Genomic DNA, 19,973 nt, shown 5'->3' on the forward strand with positions numbered 1-19,973 from the left:
GAAATTCCCTCGTCAATAAATACCATCCTATTTTAGTGTAACACGTCACCCCCAGCCGATGTCCACTTTCTCTTTTTAGAGCTCTCCATTTTTTTTACCATGGTTTCAATATTACTTAAGAAAAATAAAACCAAGTACTCTTCTCTTTAAAAATATATATATTAGTGGAGAGTATACAGCGTAAGTAAGTAAATTCTACCCCAAATATTTCTTCTTGGATTGAGATTAGGTTGGATTGGATGAGTAAAAACCCTCCTCTAATAGTTACCAACTCACTTCAATCGAGTATAATAAAAAGTGGTCGTGGTATTTGAGAATAACTTTAAAAAACAATTGATATATACGTGTGTCTTCTAACTCAATAATTTTATCACTTTTTTTTCATGTTTTAGATCGATCTATTGTTGAAATTTTATTTTATTTAGAAATAGTCATGTATAAATGTTAATGATCATTTTTTTATTATCACATACTTATAAGAGTTATTTCTCGATTATTGTTTGTGTAGACTATATTGTCCTCACAAAATATCAATTTGATTATAAATTGCACTTTTTATTTTTATTTTTAATTCAGTCGGTGAATCATTTAATAGGTTCATCATAGTTCAATATTACCTTTTTAGTGCTTAGAGAAATGTAAGTTCCAAACGTGATTTTGATCTAGTCAGAAAATAATCCAAAACAAACTCATGATTGTACACATCCATAATGGTTTGAGGACTCACCTCATGCATTTGTATATAGTTCAATAATTTAAATCAACTTCTGTGTTATAAAAAATCAACAAATAATGTCCAAATATACAAAACAATAATTATAATGAAAAAACACTGTTTTATTTAATGCAAAACAAAGACAAAAACAGAGCTCCTTACAAGCTCGAACTTTATTTATAACAAGTACCTAGTTGAAAAGCAACTTGAATACAACTAAAACCAATGAAATATCACATTTGTTGGAACCGAAACAAATCTACAAGCAAAGAACAAAAAACAAGAAAGAAAAGACAGAATCACATAGTTATTTAATAGCATACAAGCTACCTCCATGAAAAGAGAAGAACAACAGTTAATTCTTCATCTTACATACAAACATAGTTTGAATATAACACAACTCTTGAGCTTTGAAAGAGAGTAGGCCAAAACCGAAAAAATATACATAATCTCAATAGAATAGATTCAATAAACAATATCATCAAACAAAATGATAAAATTCCAAAACTTCATACGTACCCTTGTTTGGAGGAGGGTAAAAACACTTTACCACCAAAACTCTCTTATTACATCCAGCAATCCATAGAATTTCATAGTTATATCAGCACAAAAAAAATGTTCAAGCTGGTATCTTCTCAAAGGCAACTATGCATTTGCATTAAAAAAATTGACTAGGGCTACCAAGTCATAGAATTTCCTTTGATTTGTAGGAAGCCCACAGTTTGGGCATCCCAAATTTGGGATAAGAATATAACAAGCAAATACAACTACAAATTCAAGTAATGGAAATGTAACGCAGCAAAAATGTTTCAACCTTTTCTTTTATGAGGAAAAATTACGAAGCTACATCGAAGCACATTAGCGTGCCAATCATTTATATTGTTAAATTACATCATATTTATCTGTCTATGAGATTCAAAATCAACATACTCTCCTCCGCTTGGCTGCTCGCCGAATCCATACACATCAAAAACTTTATCGCCTAGAGGAATACTGTTGGCTTCTCGTCCTTTAAAACCCTCCATTTGTGAACCCCAAGGGGGATGTGTCATAGGGTTAGAATTTGAAACATCTAAACTGGTTGGATTCTGCGGCGAGTTCCCAGTTGGCCTCCGGTTTGTCGGGGTGGCTGCAGTTAAAGATGCTGATTGTTGCTGCTGCATTTGTTGCTGGTTTTTCATGGGTGATTTGGGCCTAAGCAACTCTATTTCTGGGGTAGTCATAACGAGATGAGACGCTTCTGGGGGTGGATTTCGGCCTCCTCCACCTTGCCAAACTTTCCCATCTTTATCAGAAAAGTTCTTGATATATGCCTGAATGTGAACCATGAAATCATTCAAGTTCAGAGACTAATAAATAGTAACTGATGACAACAGCCAAAAGAACAAGGAAAACGTCGATATGCAAATATAAGCTGCTTTTTTCCGGTCTTATTGCTGTTCCGTTCAAAAGAAGTTCAATTTCAGCCAGAAAATGTGTAAGCTTAGACTTTATATAAACAAGAAATTCCTATTTATTTTTTCCATGCAAATGTCAAATTTCTTATGGGTGTGAACAGAATTTACAGAGGCGTACAAGCACGACAGTTGGTTTGAAAGAAAATCAATGTCTTCCGGGTGTTCTTTTTCTAAGTTTTTTTCATTTAAGATACTTAAATTGAAACGCCTTTGTTTTCCAGCTTAATCCATTCATTGTGATATTTTGTGCTTCTTCTATAGTTTCTACAATTTATTTATTTGTTTCCTTGTATGTTGAGATTTAATCAAACGTTTGGTTTCCTTAAAAAAAGGAGGAAGAAAAAAAAACACGACAATTGCTGTGGTAGTGTGTGCAGGAAATGGTAATTCCCTTATGCCTTACCTCGGAAAGAAAATTAGATGAAGACAGCTCTTTACCAACTGTCAGCCACCCAGCTCGAATATTGTGGTCCTCACCAAAGAGCTCTAATCTCCTGCGGCCAAGGGCAAAATGCTCGATGATCCTGTACATATCTTCGGGCTTTTGGGTTGAACCTTAGAAGAAGTATAAACATAAAACGTCATTGTCCATTATTCATTCATGGAAAACCTCAACGCAAGACAGAAGTAGAAAATACAGGCAGTATGTGTTTGGCTACCAGCGATTTCTTTTAACTTGAAGCAAGATTATGTTTACACAAAGACCCATTTGGAGCTTTTGATACTTTATTAGTTGTTACCAACATTAACTTCAATGCTTCCACACCAAGAAAAAAATATACTCAAAAAATCAAAAGTTAACCAAACACACGGCAAAGCCATGGAACCTAAAGAAGACACTGACCATAAGGAGGCTCCTCGGCAATAATTACATCGGTATCAATGTTTGCATGGATTATATGACCATCAGTACTGCGACGTACAGTTCCTTTAATGCCCATCAGACAATGCTCCTTCATGGAGACAATAGAAAAACACTTGTAAGTGAGAAGGATAAAACTCAAAAAATGCAGTGAAAGACTCAAGAATCCAAATTAGGTTTGCTCAGACTTTTATTTTTTTCCTATGGTGGAAAATTGAACTAACCTTGGAGTGCTGGAAAAGAGTGTGGGAATCATGCCGTAAGCCTGGAGTTGCATTACTTTTGTTTGTCTTCACCCAACAAATATCTTCACATCGTCGGAACCCCCACTAAGCACACCCCACCCACCAAAATGAACCATTCAGTAGCAAATTTTAAAAAATGCAAAACTAAATTTTTACATCGCCATAAGCAATAGTTAAAGTTACACACATTTTCTAGTAAGAAGGCATAATCATTTTTACCTTTTTAAGACATTGACGGCCCTGCTCAAGGCCGACACCGTCGCCAACCCATAGGAATATGAAAGAAGGTGTATCAGCTATCGCCTGAAAAAATTATTGTGGAAGATTTGATAATTGATAGGAAGAAACTGTATGGGAATGGGAAAACGATGGGGATGGAACTGTTTCCAGCCCTTGCTTAATATTAGTGCTAAAAGGCAAGTTTATGGTAGAATCTATCAAAAGAAATTACCTCAATTTTAAGGTTCATAATTTCTTCAAAAGTCCAGTATTCCATGTGATCAGCAACACCAGGAGCACGATGAACATATTCTTCCCATGGGGGGTCAATTAGAATGACATCAAACTTGGTTCCAAAAAATTCTGGAGAAAGTTCAAAGTCTCTCAGATCACATTTGTAATACATAGGAGGAGATGCAGAATTGGCTACAATTTCATCCTTTTTTTGTATAAGTTCTCTAAGCTTGGGGTAGTCTTCTACTACATTTGTCAGTTCAAGCTCCCGGATAAAATTTTGCGGTCGCATTCCCGTGTCAACAAAATTTTGAGAATAATCATTCTGCTCTCCTCTTGAAGGTGCCTTACCAGGAGGACCAATACTTTTCTGGGCAGCCCAACCACTAGGGTTTTTATCAGGTTGAGTGGCCCGCCCCACAGGTCCAGAAGTATTGAAACCTGGCCCAGCTACACCCGAAGAAACACCTCTTCCAGAGCCTGATTGATTAAAATACATGGCAGCATTTGGTGGTGTCCCTATAGTTGGAGGAAATCTAGGTCCTGAAGGTCCTGGTGGAACAGCTAACATATTCATATCCATACCACGAGCACCAGGCCAAACTGGAGGGGAGAATGGTGGAATAAAGACACCTGGAGATAGTGGTGGGCCTGGACCAGGTGACATGCCAGGAGTGAGTGGCTGCATTGGTCCTGGCGGAGGAATTCCTAGAGGTCCAAAAGGAGATCCTATCATTGGCAATGGAATTCCACCCTGTTGACTCTCTCTGCCAGAAGGTCTTCCCCTGCCTCCTCTACCTACTCTATTACCTTTCATTCCTTGCTGTGCAACTCGGTTGAAGGATCCTGGTTCTTGGTTGCCATATAGCTGTTGCGAACCACTGCTAGAACTTTGACCACCAGCAACACGACTGGAGTTTACACCTTTCTGGCCTCTTCCCTTCCCTCCATGAAAATCAAAGTCATCCCTCCATGAATTCTGATCTTGTGCTGTCCCACCTTCATCTGCATATCTTTCCTTCAAATCTCCATCAGATTGACCAGGACCATAGTTATCACTCCTCCTTGCCCTTCCTTCCTGCTGATGCATCCAATCACCATCACTTGATGCAAACTTACCTTCAGATTGTTGGCCAGCTTCCGCCCTCCTAGCGAAGTTTCCAGACTCTACTCTTCCATAATCCAAAGGTTTGGTTTGGATCTCTATCACATCATAATTCTCATTCAAAATGCCAAAGTTTGATGATGTCTTCACTGCTTCACTTCTAATTACCTCTTTCCGATTACTAGATCTACCATGAGGCCTTTCGCTATCAATCCGCTCACGGCCATGTCTAGGAAGATCCCACTCCCTACCATGATCATACATATAATCCCCTGATTTTGTATCACTGTCTTGGTTTCCATGTTGCCGTTTTTTCCAATTGTCGACATTGCCTTCCCGATCTCGATTCCGATCACTCCAACTATCATCTCTGCCTTTTGATCTATCATCCCTGTAGCCATCTTTCTCTAGTTCCTTTCTCTTGTGGTTAAAACCTCTTTCATACTCAACATCTATGTAGTCTTCTTGATGCCTCTCCGTCCTCTCAGGACTTTTGGACTTGTCGACATTTCCAGCATCTCTTGCAGTTTTATCTCTAGTCCATGTTCGCCCATCGTCATCACCAACGGGTGCCTTCTCCCGACTATTTGCAACATCTCTACTTGTAGAAACTTTTTGCTGCCTATATTTTTCAGATTTTTCTCTACTTGATTTATCTTCACGAGAAACTGAGCTCGCCCTACTACCTTCTTCCTGTAATTCTGTCTTAACTCTGCTCTTCCCTCTCTCAACTTCAAGTTTTTTATCCTCCCTGTAGTTAGATTTTATGCTCTTGTCATTGAATAAATCTAATCCCTGACCTTTACTCTCACTGGCTTCATTTTTTGATGGCACACTTTTCTCTCTAAGACTCTCAAACTTCAAATCAGAAGTCTTACCACTTCTAGCCTCAACTTTTTCAGAATAACTTTCTTCAATCTTCTTGACAGTATCTGGTTCATCCCATCTTCTCCGAGATCTCTTTGCCTGCTCAGAAGATCCATGACCTTTCTCCCGGCTACTGTGTCTCTTTTCTGAATATCTGGAATCTCGATCCAGTGTCTTTTCAGAATCTCCATCGTGAGATCTTTCTTCTTTGTTTTTGCTTCTACTCTGAGAAGTTTCATGCTCGGAGAACTTTGAAGTCATTTTTCTTTTCTCATTTTCATCTCCTTTGCCAAGTCCCCGACTGCCTGACTTCTCCCCAACATCTTTCCTATTATCCAATTCTCCATCCTGGTACCAACTGCTAAGTTTTTCCAAGGTGCTCTCCTCTTGTTTCTTTTTTGTCTGTTTTGAACGTGATTCTTTCCTTGAATCATATTCATCTTCCTCGCTATCTCCTCTACTGGAGCCTCCTGACCTTTTTCGACTGTCACTTCTATCCCCGTATGTTTTTTTTCTTCCACTGTTGTCTAATCCATCAGCATCTTCTCCATTGCTCGACTTTCTTGACCTACTTGATCTGTGTTTTCTTCTATCACTGCCATCCCACCCTTCATCATCTCCCGCCCTATCATTCTTCACACCCAAACCATCTTCTACATCTCTCTTTACATAATTTCTGCTGGATTCAGGTGAATCCATTGCTTGTAGATGCCTTAATTACCACTTCAAAACTGGTAGTTATGCTTCAAAATGATCCATCTGCAAAGAAACATGGAGACAATGAGCCGTCGGCAGAGAAACATGGAGAAAAAACCATGTCAAAGTTTAAAAGGGTAACCATTTGTGAATCAACATAAATCCTTCCTCCCCAGCCCAAAAATAAAATGAACACACTTATATGCACATGGATTACAAAGTTCGAAAAGTAAATATATATTTTTACAATAATAATAAGCAGCAGCAAAGGAGAGCTTACATGACAGGACATAGCAAAACCCAATTAAGCTGGATCAGGAAGTGAGGAAGAAAAAGGTATTTAGACCATTCAAGGATGAAATCAACGAAGAAAAAGGTATACAGGGCAACTCATGCGTTCTAAGCTGCTGAATCCAGAAGATTTGAACAACAATCGGTGCCCTTGATTCGAAATCAAAAGGGGAACAAGAATGCCAGAACATTCACAACTATCACAATTCACAGAGAATAGTACAGAGGAATGAGAATGGACGTTTTGCGAATCCAGCATTGCATTAGGGGAGTAGCACGCCTAAACTAGAAATTAGTGTAATTCGAACCATAAACCCCTCGACCCTTAACCTAACTCATTATTTCCAAAAACCCACAACCTCAACAAAGCCTCGCAACCCCCAAACATCTCAAAACCCGTAGCATTTCATCTTCCTGCATTATCCCACCCCCTTCACTTCCTAACCCTCGAACTAACAGAATCTCAACAGTGTGAAAAAAATTCCAAAGCTAAGAAACAACATAAACATATATGTGGTTAACCATCAACTTACAAGCTTATACCTGGGAGAAGAGCTTGAGTAAGAGTCGAACAAGAGTGAACCGGCAGTCAGAAAATTGATGTTGAAATACAAGAAGACGTTGAATGCTCGAGCTAAGGGCGATATTCAATTATCGTCAAGGTGGATACTGGGCTGAGAAGAATGGGAAGAGATAAATCTAAAAAGGCCATAGAAATCCTTAGAGGTCGGTCATAGTCGGCTTCCTTCGTGCGTTAAACGGAACGAGGCGGGCGATCTCTCGTAAAGACGAAGCAGTGGGTTCTGGTAAACCCAATAGATTTTTCGTTTTCTTTTTCTTTTCTTTTTTGTTTTTTTAAATCCCTGTGGTTATTTCAAAGACACCATTTTGTTTTCCTTTTCTCGAAAATTATGATTAAAATTTTAACATTTTTTAAAATAATAAAATAAGTTAAAGTATGTATGTAGCAACATTTTAGATTCTATTTATTGTAAAATAAGGTTTACATAAATAGAAAAAACCAAATTTACGATAATAAAGTACATGTCATAACATTTTCTAAATTTATAAAAATAACAAATTTAATGGTGATGACACTCTTATTACTCTATGAATAACAACTGTCAGCTTTATGATTACGTTTGATAGCCGTCTGATATCACTAATTTTGTCATATCCGCAATATATAAAAAAATTGATGTCATAAGATATTTTTTTTCTAAATGTTTTTGTCGCAATTTTCCATTATAAAACTTATATCAATGTCACTTGTAGAAGCATATCAGTGTTGAAATTTTATCATATGTTGTAAATATTTTGTCAAATTTGTTATTTTTGACAAATTTTCATTAGAAAATACTAACTTAAAAACAAGTTTTAAAATTTTGTTACTAAATTATAAAAATCTTCCATCAACTATGTGGTTATGTCAATTTAAACTTCGAAAAATATTCAAGACTAAGATTATCATATGAAAACGGTTAAAGTTTTATTTAAAAATATAGACTATTGAAAAGTTTCATAAATACTTTTAAGCTTCAAAAAGTATTAAAATATTCTCATTTGTCCAATTTTTACACCATACTTCTTAGCATCTAAAATAAAAACCAAAACGTTAAGTTAAGACCATGTATAAATTTAAATTTCTATCAATATATCGGTATTTTTTTTATTGATTTGTTCACATTCTCAAACGATTCAATATCGATCAAAAGATTGAATCGATATTTTCATTATACCGTGAAATAATCTATGAATCACAAAAGATAAACAACACTAATATAGACGATCCCAAAAGGTAAGCAAATATCTATAGCAATTGGCCACCAAACTAAGTAGTTCTTATACTAACTTAAACACTTTAGTGTACTTGACTGAACTCGATGCTAGTGTGGGTATTACTATACATGTTACCACTAATGATGTGTCTAAACCAAGGGAAATAGTGGGTTGAAGGAGTTCTTGAAGCCCACATGTGAGTTTTTGCACAACTTATAGTACAAAATACAAATACCATATATTAGTTATGTTAGTTGCAAATGACTTGGAGCCATATAGCTTCTTAAAAGCAAATGCATTATTTAATTTTTGCTAGTTAAAAAGAATCACAATAATTTAGGTCGTATCTAATCGCATGTTTTCCTTTTCATTTATTCACACACAAAATAAAAGTTTCTTCAAGTTTTTTTATTATTATACAATTTTTCATTGAACCATATGTAATAGATATGAGAAAATAATTGCAGCCAGACGTTTACTCTTACAACTTTTAAATGGTATTTTTGGGTATGAAATTTGATGACTAATTTAAAACCAAGTCATTGGTTCATATATTCAAAACCAAGTCATCTAGGTATAAAAGAGTGAACAACCTAACAAATATCAAACAATATGTGTAATAACAATTTAAATAGGTATTTTGGAATGGTTGATTAATATGAAGGAAATGAAAATTTTGATTAAACTACACTTGAGTGCAGAGAATGCGGATCAAATACGTGTTAAACTTAACCCTAACTATAAATATGGAATTTTGGACAAAATGATATAATTGATATTTGATGAAGTTCATAAGCAATAAGCTTATAGGAAAGATGAGACTCGAGCTAAGACCACACTTGTAAGTCCCGTATGGTTTTTAAAGGAGAAAACAACCTTGCTCACCGTAGCAAAGGTTAAGCTTTTATTTTGAAATGTTGTTTTGAAACTCAAATCTAATTACTTATGCCATACTTTTTTTATAAATACATCATTGATAATCTGTAGGTTATTGTAATATATGGGTTACAATAGTTTGTATATTATTATAGTACATGTTTGAGGTGTATATTATTATAGTCCGAGTTATTATAATATATGTTTGAGAAAGTTAATAATGGTGAAATGGGGAGTGACGAATAGTGACAAATGAGAAATAAGGGAAAAATATAGTAGTATTAATCCTAATTATAGGACTATGATAACCTCTGGGGCAAACATGGAGCAAGCTAAGCCCACTCCACTCCTTCTCCTTCATAGTTTGAGGGCCAAATGCCCTAAATCTTTCGTGTCGTTTTATTATCTGATTTGAGTATTGAGATGCAGGGGCAAATAATACACCGTTATATAAGTTTTCTTCACTTTTTTTTTTTTTTTGCAATATTGCTCATCTCTAAAGAAGTTGACAATTGTTATGCAAACAACATACTTTTTTGACATAAATTTGATATCAACACTAGTAAATAAAATTGTAACGTCGTAGATCTCACCTTGGTTGTCACTTGTCAATGAAAAGAATGAATATTTGTTTATAAAAAAACAACAAATGAATAATATGAAAAGCGTAGATTCAACTTTATAATTATTCATAAAAAAACCAGGGTTTGATTTGAGAGCTGAAATATAATTAAGATTATTGAAAATTAAAAGGATATTGAAAAGCATGAGTAACAGAAGGTAAAATGAAAAAACATCATAAAGCTTAATCTAAACAACGAGTTTTGAATTACATTACATTACAACTTCATCCTATTATCCATTGGAGACCACAAAACACTCCTTAATATTTAGGATAGTTGTAATAACAATTAGACTCAAAATATTATCATATTTATCAATATTAAAAAAAAGCTGTGAATATAGCAAAATATATCAATCATATAAGTCAGGCACAAATAGACTCTGATGCAAATATTGATTTATGACTGATAGACCACATGAGCCTATCAATTAAGGGTGATAATTGATTGGTCGGAGTTGGCTTTTTGACAAAATCGACCATGAATCGACCATAGTTAGTTTAGTAAAGTGTCAAACTGACCTCGAATCAACAAGTAATGGTTGATTGGTTTTGTCTAGTTTGTCGATCAGCATGTTGGTTTAACACTTTAAAATACTTTTCGAAAATTCTCGATTTGAAACTTTCCAAAATCGACCTCGATTGTTCCCTCTCGTTTTTCGACTAATCGACTTCGGTTTGGTTGGTTGACTCGATATTTCGATCTATCATGTTCACCCTAATATCAACTATAAAAGTTTATTATTAATAGACTTTGCTAATTTACAAAAAAAAAAAAAAAAAAATATTTAAAATGTTACTATTTATTTGAATATCATGGATATTTAAAAAATATATAAAATGTTGAAACTATTTATAAAATATAGTAAAATCCATTAAATTCTGGTAACATATTTAAGTTTTTTTTGTTTCCACGGCTCTTAAAGAGTTTCAATAATTTACTATCTACAATAATTCCTCTAGTTATTATTTATAAAATGGCTACATATTATAATTACCAACCATTCCTCTAATTTTTATTCATAAAATTAACGCCTATTGGAATGTGTAATGGTTTTTATTAATAATTATTAATTATATAACAACATTTAAAAAAAATTACAAATATAACAAAAAAGAAAAAGTGAGATGTTTAATAAACTCTTATAGTTTAGGGTTTATTAGACCAAAAATTGCAAAATAATCTATCGGTCTTATCATTAATAAATTTTGCTATATTTGCAATCTTTTAAAAATGTTGTTATATACATAATTATTTTAAATCTAAATACGATATTTGTAACTATCTTTCATAACACCGACTAATTTAATATAGGTCAAGGGGCTCTAGTCCTCCTCAACTTTATCGTATTTATATAATAAGTTTAAAGAAAAATATTATATTTTTAACACTTCTAATAACTTAGTAGTCGATTGTTGGTCTCATTCCAATTCATGTTTAAATCTATTACGTTATTTAACTTTATTCATTTTATTATTATTATTTTTATAAAACTTCACAAATTTTAAGTTTGTTATTTTATTTATATCTTTTAGTTTTAATATTTAAAATCATTTGCCTTTCCCAATAAATTTTCTGAAAGCATACTTCATAATTAACTTTTAATATTTTTTCATATCTTTCCGTGGCCACCCAAAATTTATTTATTAATCTTTCTTGTCACGCTGATTCAAAGGCAAAGCTAACTAGTCGTGAATAATATACATTTTAATAACTTATTAAATTTTATTTTGGACATAAAGACTTCATTGATTACACGCCTATTTCCTTTGACATTAATTTTTCTAAGCCCTCGAAATAACGCTTCTTGTGTAGGAAGCATCCATTGTGGTGGTCAATGCCCAAAAAATTGATCAACTTTGAGCATAACCATAGCCATATAAATACTCGCAGCTTGTAATTATATATATGTATATATAACTAACCATCCGTCAATTAAAGGTTAGAGTTTGTTTAAGAGATTTTTGATCCACCAATTTCAGAAGTTAAGTTAATATTAAATAATCTAATTCATTGATGAAATTTAGTAAACACTTTATCTTGAGTACAAACTTTATACCTTCAACATATTAACTCGAAACTTTATAATAAAACTCAATCCTAAAATTTCTTAAATTTTAAAATAACATGTTAATTCTAACGCACAATAAATGTTTGTTTTTTTCTTGGCTAGTTAGAAAACCGAAGAGATGTTGATTTGATTTTAAAAAAACAGTTTCGTAATTAAAATAGTAACAAAATTTTATCTTCCTCTTCCTTCACCTTTTCATTTTCCTCTATTTTAATCAATTTAAACGATTATAATTAGGTCAAACTAAAACTAACTCCAAACCAAAAATGGTTTAGGTAAAAGAAACAACTAAAAGATAAGCATAGATAAGATTTAGAAACCTATAAACTAATTATAAACAAAATCCAAAATATATAGAGCAAAAATGTATTTTCCAAAAACAGTTAAATGATAATAATAAAACAATTCAATAACTAAAATTCTAACATTGTTATAAAAAAAAATGATGAGGGTGAATTTAATAAGAAGAGTGAATTCCACATATATCTTACCTTACTATATATAAAAATAAAATACAAAAAAAAAAAGGAAGAAATTTTAAGTTATCAGTCTGTCTTTTCCAAGTACTTTGCAAATTATCCCTCACAACCACACCTTTTCATTGTGTCTGCTTGCATTTTATTTTCTCCTCTCCAAACCCTACCATCCATATTACCCATTTATATTTATTTTTATAAAATATTTATAATACGTTATATCAAAATATAAAAAGAATATATTGCTAAGAAAAACACATATAATAATTTATTTTAATTTAGAGCCATATATAGTAAATAGAGAATTATATTTTGGTTAATTTTCATAAATTTAATAAAATAAAAAATCACATAATAATGGTTAATTTTTTTAATACTTCAAGTTTTTCTTTTCATCCATCTTTCTTTTTTCTGTCAATTTTTAAAAATATTTTGTCATTACTTTCCATTTTATTTCCAATTTTTCTTTTAATTTCCATAGTTTTTTTGTTTGTTCTTCCTGTATTAAATATAAAATTATATTAATTTATTTTCAAACCATTATTTGATTGTTTAAAACGATAACCGTGAATAAAAATAGATTGTGTTAGTAACATTTTTTGTTTTTGAAATTGTTTAAATATTTTATTATAATTTATATATATATATTGGTTCATCCCACCAGATTTGGAAGATAATTCTTTACTTTATGTTTCTTGTAACTCTTTCAAAGGCATCCATCAAATTGGAAATTTGATCGATATTTTTGCCTTAGCTCTAAATATACACGTTGAAAGAAGGAAAAAATCAATGAGACGCTGAATAAAGAATTGAAACCGTTTGGCCCGTGCGTGTTTCAATTAGTTTAATTCGCTTTCAAGTTTTATCTTTCGTCTCCGGCTCATCTCGCCACAGTCTCAACCAACTCTTTGCTCCCCTTCCATTTCCATTTCCTTTCACCTTCTCGCTTTTACTTTTTCTCTATCATTTCCCTGAAATTCACCCCATTTTCTATACTTTTCATCTTTCGATCTTGCGTTTTCCTTTGATTTTGGACTGTTTCCCCCCCCCCCCCCCCCCCCCTGTAAATGCTCCTAGTAATTGAACTGATTGCGAACGAGATTGCCAGCTGAATTTTTCTATGGAAAACGGCGTTTCTGACAACGGCGTCTGCTCCTCTGAGTCGGTGAACGGTGGCCAAGATGTTTGGAGCTCTAAAGAGAGTGATTCTCTCTCCGCCGACCATTTTGTTGTCATGGTCAATGGCATAATGGGGAGGTTGGAGTTCTCTGCTTCATTTTTCCTTCTGTTCGTAATGTTTTCTTTATTGCCAATTTTTACTATTTGAAAGATGTTAACCAGCCGTTAAGAATCTAATTCAACTGCATTTGAACAGGGTTTTTAGGTTGATTAGATTATTTTGTTTCTTCAAATTTAAGAATCAACCATGATGTGTGGTGCTGTTGTTGAATCTGGGCTTTATAATTCGTTTGGTGGTTTTCTAGTTTGCTGATTTATGTTCCACAACACGATTGCTTGTTATTTGATCAAGTTCTGAATGTACTTTTAATGATATTCTTCCATTGCCAAGCTTACAACTGTTCCATCTGGATGATAAATGAATAAAATATTATATGTACACACCATGCCAACTTTGATATGTATCATCTTTTTGTCGGTTCTATGCCTTGCGATTTTCAACCTTATCTTATTTATTTCTCTGGAATGTTGTATCTAGAGGAATTCAGGTCATAATTGAGGGAAGGTTCTGTAAACTTTTAAGCTGTTTTGGAGGGTAATGATTTGATTTCCCGAAAATGAAATATCTACTTTAGCGTTGCTTGAATTGGACTGCTCAACCACTCGGGTGAAAGCTGTTTTTAATCCTCTGTTTCGAGTTAACTATCCACCTCGCATTTTATCACAAACAACCTGTCTGCATAATTTTTTTCATTTTATTCAAATTGTTTCGAACTTGTTTGTGCAGTTCCACAGATTGGCGGTATGCTGCAGAGCAATTTGTTAAAAGGCTTCCTGACAAGGTTTTTGTTCATTGTAAGTAGAATGAATGTCCAATTCCTGATCTTATGTTGTAGGAACAAAGAACGTACAGAGGTGTACATGGGCTGGCTGAGTGAGATGAAGTAATGTTATGGAATCAACTTATTTTTCTATCTAGTGACCATATTTTCTATCTAAAGTACCATAGTAGATTCATAGTTAGGTGATTATTGGTTAGGTCATAAATTGGAGACCCTTCTTCTAGGATGCTCCCTTTTGTGGGTTTATTTATTTATTTAATAAGCCCTTGAATTCTATAGAAGTTGGTCTTTTACAAATTATAGAAAAGAACACATAGCTTGGATGATAAATAGTTATTTCCTTCTTTTCTTTGCTTTGCCATCTTCTCAGTTGAATCGTTTTATTTTGTAGGTAGTGAGCGAAATGTATCTAAATTGACACTAGATGGCGTCGATGTGATGGGTGATCGATTGGCTGAAGAGGTCAGGTCTAGGCTTGACATTTTATCTGCTTACAGATTACGGTCTCTTTCTGTTACATTTGAACCCAAATCTGATGATTGTTTATGAACATTCTAGATTCTTGAAGTGATTCAGAGAAAGCCCAATCTACGGAAGATCTCCTTTGTTGCTCATTCTGTGGGAGGATTAGTAGCAAGATATGCCATTGGCAAACTATATAGACCGCCTGAGACTGAGCAATTAGAGGCGCCATCTACAAATGGACAACCTCAAGAGTCATTTGGTACAATAGGTGGTCTGGAGCCTGTCAACTTTGTCACTGTTGCCACACCTCACCTTGGTTCAAGGGGTAATAAGCAGGTATCTAGATAAACGTTTCCTGGTCTTGCATTTGATACTTGAGAGATAGTTTATTTATCCATTTTAACATTCAGTGGTAACTTGTGCATTGTTTCTGGATATGCTATTAACGAATTGGGTCTTTAAGCGCCTTAATGGATGACTTTGAATTTTTTAAGAAGTTGAATCAGTCTGTTGGCAGCAATTTGAAAGGTAAAAGAGTTTAATTCCAGAATTGCAAGCTTGTGCAAATTCTATAAACATACTGTTACAGGAAGTTAGCAACACCATAGTTGGGGATTGCTATGATTCAACAAATCAACCCACGGTCTGATTTTTTATGGTTACCTTCGGATTATAGTTATAACTATTGACATAAGCAACAAATAAAAAAGTTTATTTCTTCTCTTTCTTTCATGTATTTATTATGATGATATGTATAATTCACATTTCTCTCAAAATAAGAAATGGTTTTTGTTCACTTTTCATTGACTTGTTTCAATTGCCTTTGTTTGATGTGTTTGACCAATGAGTTTTGTAGTTATTTGTTCTTTTCTTAAAAGAATATCGAAAGTTGAGATAAAAATTTATTTCTAAACAGGTCCTTTATTTGAAAACATTTTATCCACAACCCTCTCATACTTTGTTGGGATGGGAACCTTGAACAGTGCAGTGTCCTTAGGTTTATTAATATCAGATGTTGATCATTTTGGGGAGAATTTTGGAAAGTAAAATCTTATGATTGATGACAGTTATCCTAGTTTACAAAGATTGCTAGCTTCTTTCTGTAATCACTCTCTTCTTCTCCTTCTGGGAAGGGCCTTTGTTGGGTCTTGAGCTATTAATTTTCTTAATCAGCAGTATCCATAGTGGCGGTTGCTCGTGGTGTTCTACAACATCTGTTCTCTGATTTTGTCAAAATTTGTTATGTTCTTTTCTATTTTCTGGCTGTGTTTATTTGCAACAAAAAGAGCTATTTCCATAATTGGTGTATCTATCAAATTTTCACAACAGGTGAACACTTATTGTCAATTTATCTCCTACTCTCACAAAATCTCTATGCTAAATAATGTATCATAAAATCAACACAAGGGAAGCATCGTGACTTGTGAGACCTTGCAGATGTCTAAACTTCGAAGTTCAATAAACTCTGTTTCTTTTCTTTGGCTTCTTTTTTATGTTTCAGCCGTTGACATTTCAGTCAATATTCATATTTCATTATTTGTTTGCAACACAACTTTTCATGTCTATCCTTCCAGGTACCATTTCTTTTTGGCCTAACTGCCATTGAGAAAATTGCGAGTTTGATTATCCATTGGATACTTAGAAGAACAGGCGAACACCTTTTTATGACTGATGATGATGGAGGAAAGCCTCCACTGGTTCAACGCATGATAGAAGATCAAGGCGAATACTATTTCATGTAAATATTCAACTCTGATATTCAATATGATCTTTCGGGTGGTGAAGTTCTTGGAATTCCAGAGTAGCATCACAAAAAATTTCTATCTATGCAGGTCTGCATTGAAGTCTTTCAAGCGCAGGGTTGTCTACTCTAATGTTGACTATGACCGTATCCTTTTTGTTTTTCCTTTTTGCTGCCATCTAGCCAATATCTTTTCTTCTAAGGTTGTCAATCAATGTTCAATATTTTTTGTTCACCTTTACAAGACCTTGCAAAGATTTTGTTGGTTGGAGAACATCATCAATTAGACGTATAAATGAGTTGCCAAAGGTACTTTTCTTTACTTCTGTAGTATGAGATTTGATATTATGGTAACCGATTGGTGAACTTGGAAATCATGATCACTAACCACTCCTTTTCCATATTATTTTTCAAAATTATTGGATTATCAGTGGGAAGACGCGGTCAATGAAAAGTATCCTCATATTGTTTATGAAGAACGCTGCAAGGGTACCGATTCTGAGAACATTGAACCCACGTCAGCAGAAGTTAGCTATCCTGATAGGCTGGAAGGTTTGTTGTGTCTCATCTGTTGTGCAAGCTACATTTCAGGAGCATAGTTGTCTAACATCCTCTATTTGTTCACGGATTTTGTCTTTTAGAGGAACTGGTGACGGGTCTATCTCGTTTGTCATGGGAAAAAGTAGATGTTAGTTTTCACAAATCAAGACAGAGGCTTGCAGCTCATAGCATTATTCAGGTAGCTCTCTCTCTCTCTCTTTTACACTCTTTCTGGCGCTTCCAACTCTAAACATGAATCTCATGATTCATTCAATATCTTCTGATGGTCAATCTTATTGATCCACAGCAGCTAACACAGCTTCCATTTTTTACCATAGGGCTGATCTTTGTCAATCATAATGGCTTAGTATTTACACTTCATAACTGTCTGGTTTCCTTTTTTGCTCAATTTTTACGTTTCAACGGATCATTTTCTCTTGAAATACATAGGAAAACTTTGAAGTTTTTTTTTTGGCCTGATATATTACACATCATGCACAATATAATTATTTTCTAGTGTATTCTGTGTTATACTTAGTTCTAGGCATAACTAGAGTTGTATGTCATTTCTGATTTCAGAGACTGGAAATTCTTTTCCCCTTGTTTCTTGAAAACGTTTCACGCTGTTCGGTAACATCTTAATTTTGGCGTTAGTGGTTATTTGCCATTATTTTTCTTTGCCTGTAAGACACTTTTTCAAAACTCTTTTTTAAATTAAAAAACATTTAAGAAACAAAGAAGAAATAAGAGTCTACCAAGTAGTAAATTGTAGTTGGACAACTATGTGGGCTGGCCGAGATGCACTTCATTCGGTAGTTTTCTTTTTACTGTTCGAGTTTGGCTGAGACTTTAAAAGTGTTTTTAAAATGTGAATACTAAATAAATAAGAAATGGGTATGATTAGTCCATTTCATCTCCAGCATTATAACCCTGTTCTTCTGGTTCTACAAGTGTGTAGTTTCTTACTTTATAGATTTCTTTTTCTTACTTTGTAATTTGTATCATCAACAGGTGAAAGATCACACTGCACACATAGAAGGAGCCGATGTCATAGATCACATTATCGATCATTTTCAAACTTGATGACTGCTAACGACCACAAACCACAATTACATATTAGAGATTTCGTTGATCTTGGGTAAGCTTTTAACTTCGATGACATTTCTCTTTTAATTATAAGTCCACAATATGCAAGGTGGAAACTCAAACCTTTTGATCCCTTGGTCTACCTTAGTTAACTTATAAGCCTAGATTGACAACAACAAATCTATATGTTTAAAGTTACATTTTAAAAAAAACTATGAAGTGTCGACAAGATTTAATCACTAAAAAGCCTAGTTGCCAACCTCAACATATATCTCAGTTGGTCAAGGGACTATACTATCGAATAAAACTTCAGAGGTTTGAAAGTCTCCGATTTTACTCTGCTAGTGATCTTTAACTCTACCATTTCGCTGCTTGCAGATTGCACATGCTTTTGTGAGAGGACTGATTTCCACGAAACCTATGATTGCAATTTAATGATGTCGCTTCATCCATTGTATTTATGAATTGTATATGCATGGATATGCTTAAGGTTCTTTAGATAATCAATGTAATTGTAGTAGTAACTAGATTAGTAATATGGTCGGTGAAGCAAGAGCATGGTTGAAGAAAAAAAGTGCGCAACTAGCGTCGTTGAATTGGAACCCGCCAAGTACATGGTTACTTATGAAGTATATAAGCTAACATTTCTAAGGAAAGTATATACTTGCGTTAAACTTTGTTTATGCCAACATTCCCTTGGTTTGTTTTGCTTGCAATTTAATATATCATGATTCTTTGCGATGAACTTAAATTAAAATTTTGACATTTATAATTCGAGTTCTCAATTGTGTAAGCAGATCGGTAAATGAAAGTTATTCAAATGTGACAACTATTTTAGATATAATACCTTCAATTCAAAAGTTTAAAGTTTGAATCTCCATCTTTAATTAAACATAAGAAAACATAAGAATACTAGTGTACACATAAATTGTAACTTGCCAATAAAAAGTATGATTTGAATGTTATTAAAACGTAGAGGGAGAGAGATAATGATCTAATCTTTTATTGATATGTAACTCTAAAGTGTAATTACCAAGATAATGCATCGGGAATAACATGTCAAACTAGCCAATATCAATTCATCACAATACGCTCTCTTAATAAACTATAATTAATAAACATGTTGGAGTAAAGAGACTACAATTAATATAAAATGAAATGAATATGGCTATTTGATTATCACAATATATAACAACTATAATTCGTCGTAAACGGCATCAAAATAGTTACTTTGCCTCAACACATGACGTTGAAGTGGAAGACAACATTAACTATTTCAAAAAGTTATTTAAGTATCTACAATATAATATAAATATGTAAATATAATTTATCTAGAAGTACGTTGAAGTGTGAAAATAAACATAAAAGAAAACTCAAGATTATGTTTTATTTCGGTTAAGGAATTCGGAAGCTCCTTTGGATAAATCAAACTTATGAACATACAAAATAATTAAAAGTTTAGAGATATTTTTACTCGAACTTCAAATATCTCACACCAATAAGTAGGAGGTTGTAGTTTCAAACTAAACAAGCAAGCAACCACGTAAAAAGAAGAAGTATGCAAAGCAAGTGTGTTCTCAATATAGTTTAAACGAGAATGTTTA

At 33.5% G+C, this 19,973-nt stretch overlaps 2 protein-coding genes across 3 annotated transcripts; one reads left to right on the top strand and one right to left on the bottom strand.

The window, feature by feature from the left end:
• Nucleotides 1–1,347: 1,347 nt before the first annotated feature.
• Nucleotides 1,348–7,576, bottom strand: LOC101214333 (N6-adenosine-methyltransferase non-catalytic subunit MTB). 2 transcript variants are annotated; one of them, XM_011654779.2, is made up of 7 exons: nucleotides 7,235–7,576; nucleotides 3,731–6,463; nucleotides 3,499–3,582; nucleotides 3,259–3,363; nucleotides 3,017–3,125; nucleotides 2,576–2,727; nucleotides 1,348–2,028 (listed from the first exon to the last, which is right to left on the bottom strand). In XM_011654779.2, exons 2-7 carry the CDS (start codon nucleotides 6,401–6,403, stop codon nucleotides 1,603–1,605), a joined length of 3,549 nt encoding a protein of 1,182 aa, XP_011653081.1. In that variant the 5' UTR covers nucleotides 6,404–6,463; nucleotides 7,235–7,576; the 3' UTR covers nucleotides 1,348–1,602. The 2 variants fall into 2 exon arrangements, with proteins under 2 accessions (XP_011653081.1, XP_011653082.1); XM_011654780.2 differs by having other exon boundaries at nucleotides 7,225–7,544.
• A 5,645-nt stretch (nucleotides 7,577–13,221) lies between these two features.
• Nucleotides 13,222–19,114, top strand: LOC101205215 (lipid droplet phospholipase 1). Its single transcript, XM_004146855.3, has 11 exons — nucleotides 13,222–13,773; nucleotides 14,483–14,550; nucleotides 14,929–14,999; nucleotides 15,096–15,338; nucleotides 16,577–16,740; nucleotides 16,835–16,890; nucleotides 17,000–17,052; nucleotides 17,175–17,295; nucleotides 17,385–17,482; nucleotides 18,295–18,421; nucleotides 18,748–19,114. Exons 1-10 carry the CDS (start codon nucleotides 13,637–13,639, stop codon nucleotides 18,364–18,366), a joined length of 1,083 nt encoding a protein of 360 aa, XP_004146903.1. The 5' UTR covers nucleotides 13,222–13,636; the 3' UTR covers nucleotides 18,367–18,421; nucleotides 18,748–19,114.
• The last annotated feature ends 859 nt before the right edge of the window (nucleotides 19,115–19,973 follow it).

This window comes from Cucumis sativus, chromosome 4 (assembly GCF_000004075.3).
Source record: "Cucumis sativus cultivar 9930 chromosome 4, Cucumber_9930_V3, whole genome shotgun sequence".
NCBI lineage: Eukaryota > Viridiplantae > Streptophyta > Magnoliopsida > Cucurbitales > Cucurbitaceae > Cucumis > Cucumis sativus.

Coding starts and splice junctions, on each gene's coding strand:
- LOC101214333 (XM_011654779.2), bottom strand. CDS start 6,403: ATGGATTCACCTGAATCCAGCAGAAATTATGTAAAGAGAGATGTAGAA. Junction 3,364..3,498: donor GCCGTCAATGTCTTAAAAAG/GTAAAAATGATT, acceptor GGGTGTGCTTAG/TGGGGGTTCCGACGATGTGA. Junction 2,728..3,016: donor TGCCGAGGAGCCTCCTTATG/GTCAGTGTCTTC, acceptor ACTTCTTCTAAG/GTTCAACCCAAAAGCCCGAA.
- LOC101205215 (XM_004146855.3), top strand. CDS start 13,637: ATGGAAAACGGCGTTTCTGACAACGGCGTCTGCTCCTCTGAGTCGGTG. Junction 15,000..15,095: donor GTGATCGATTGGCTGAAGAG/GTCAGGTCTAGG, acceptor TGAACATTCTAG/ATTCTTGAAGTGATTCAGAG. Junction 16,741..16,834: donor CAAGGCGAATACTATTTCAT/GTAAATATTCAA, acceptor CTATCTATGCAG/GTCTGCATTGAAGTCTTTCA.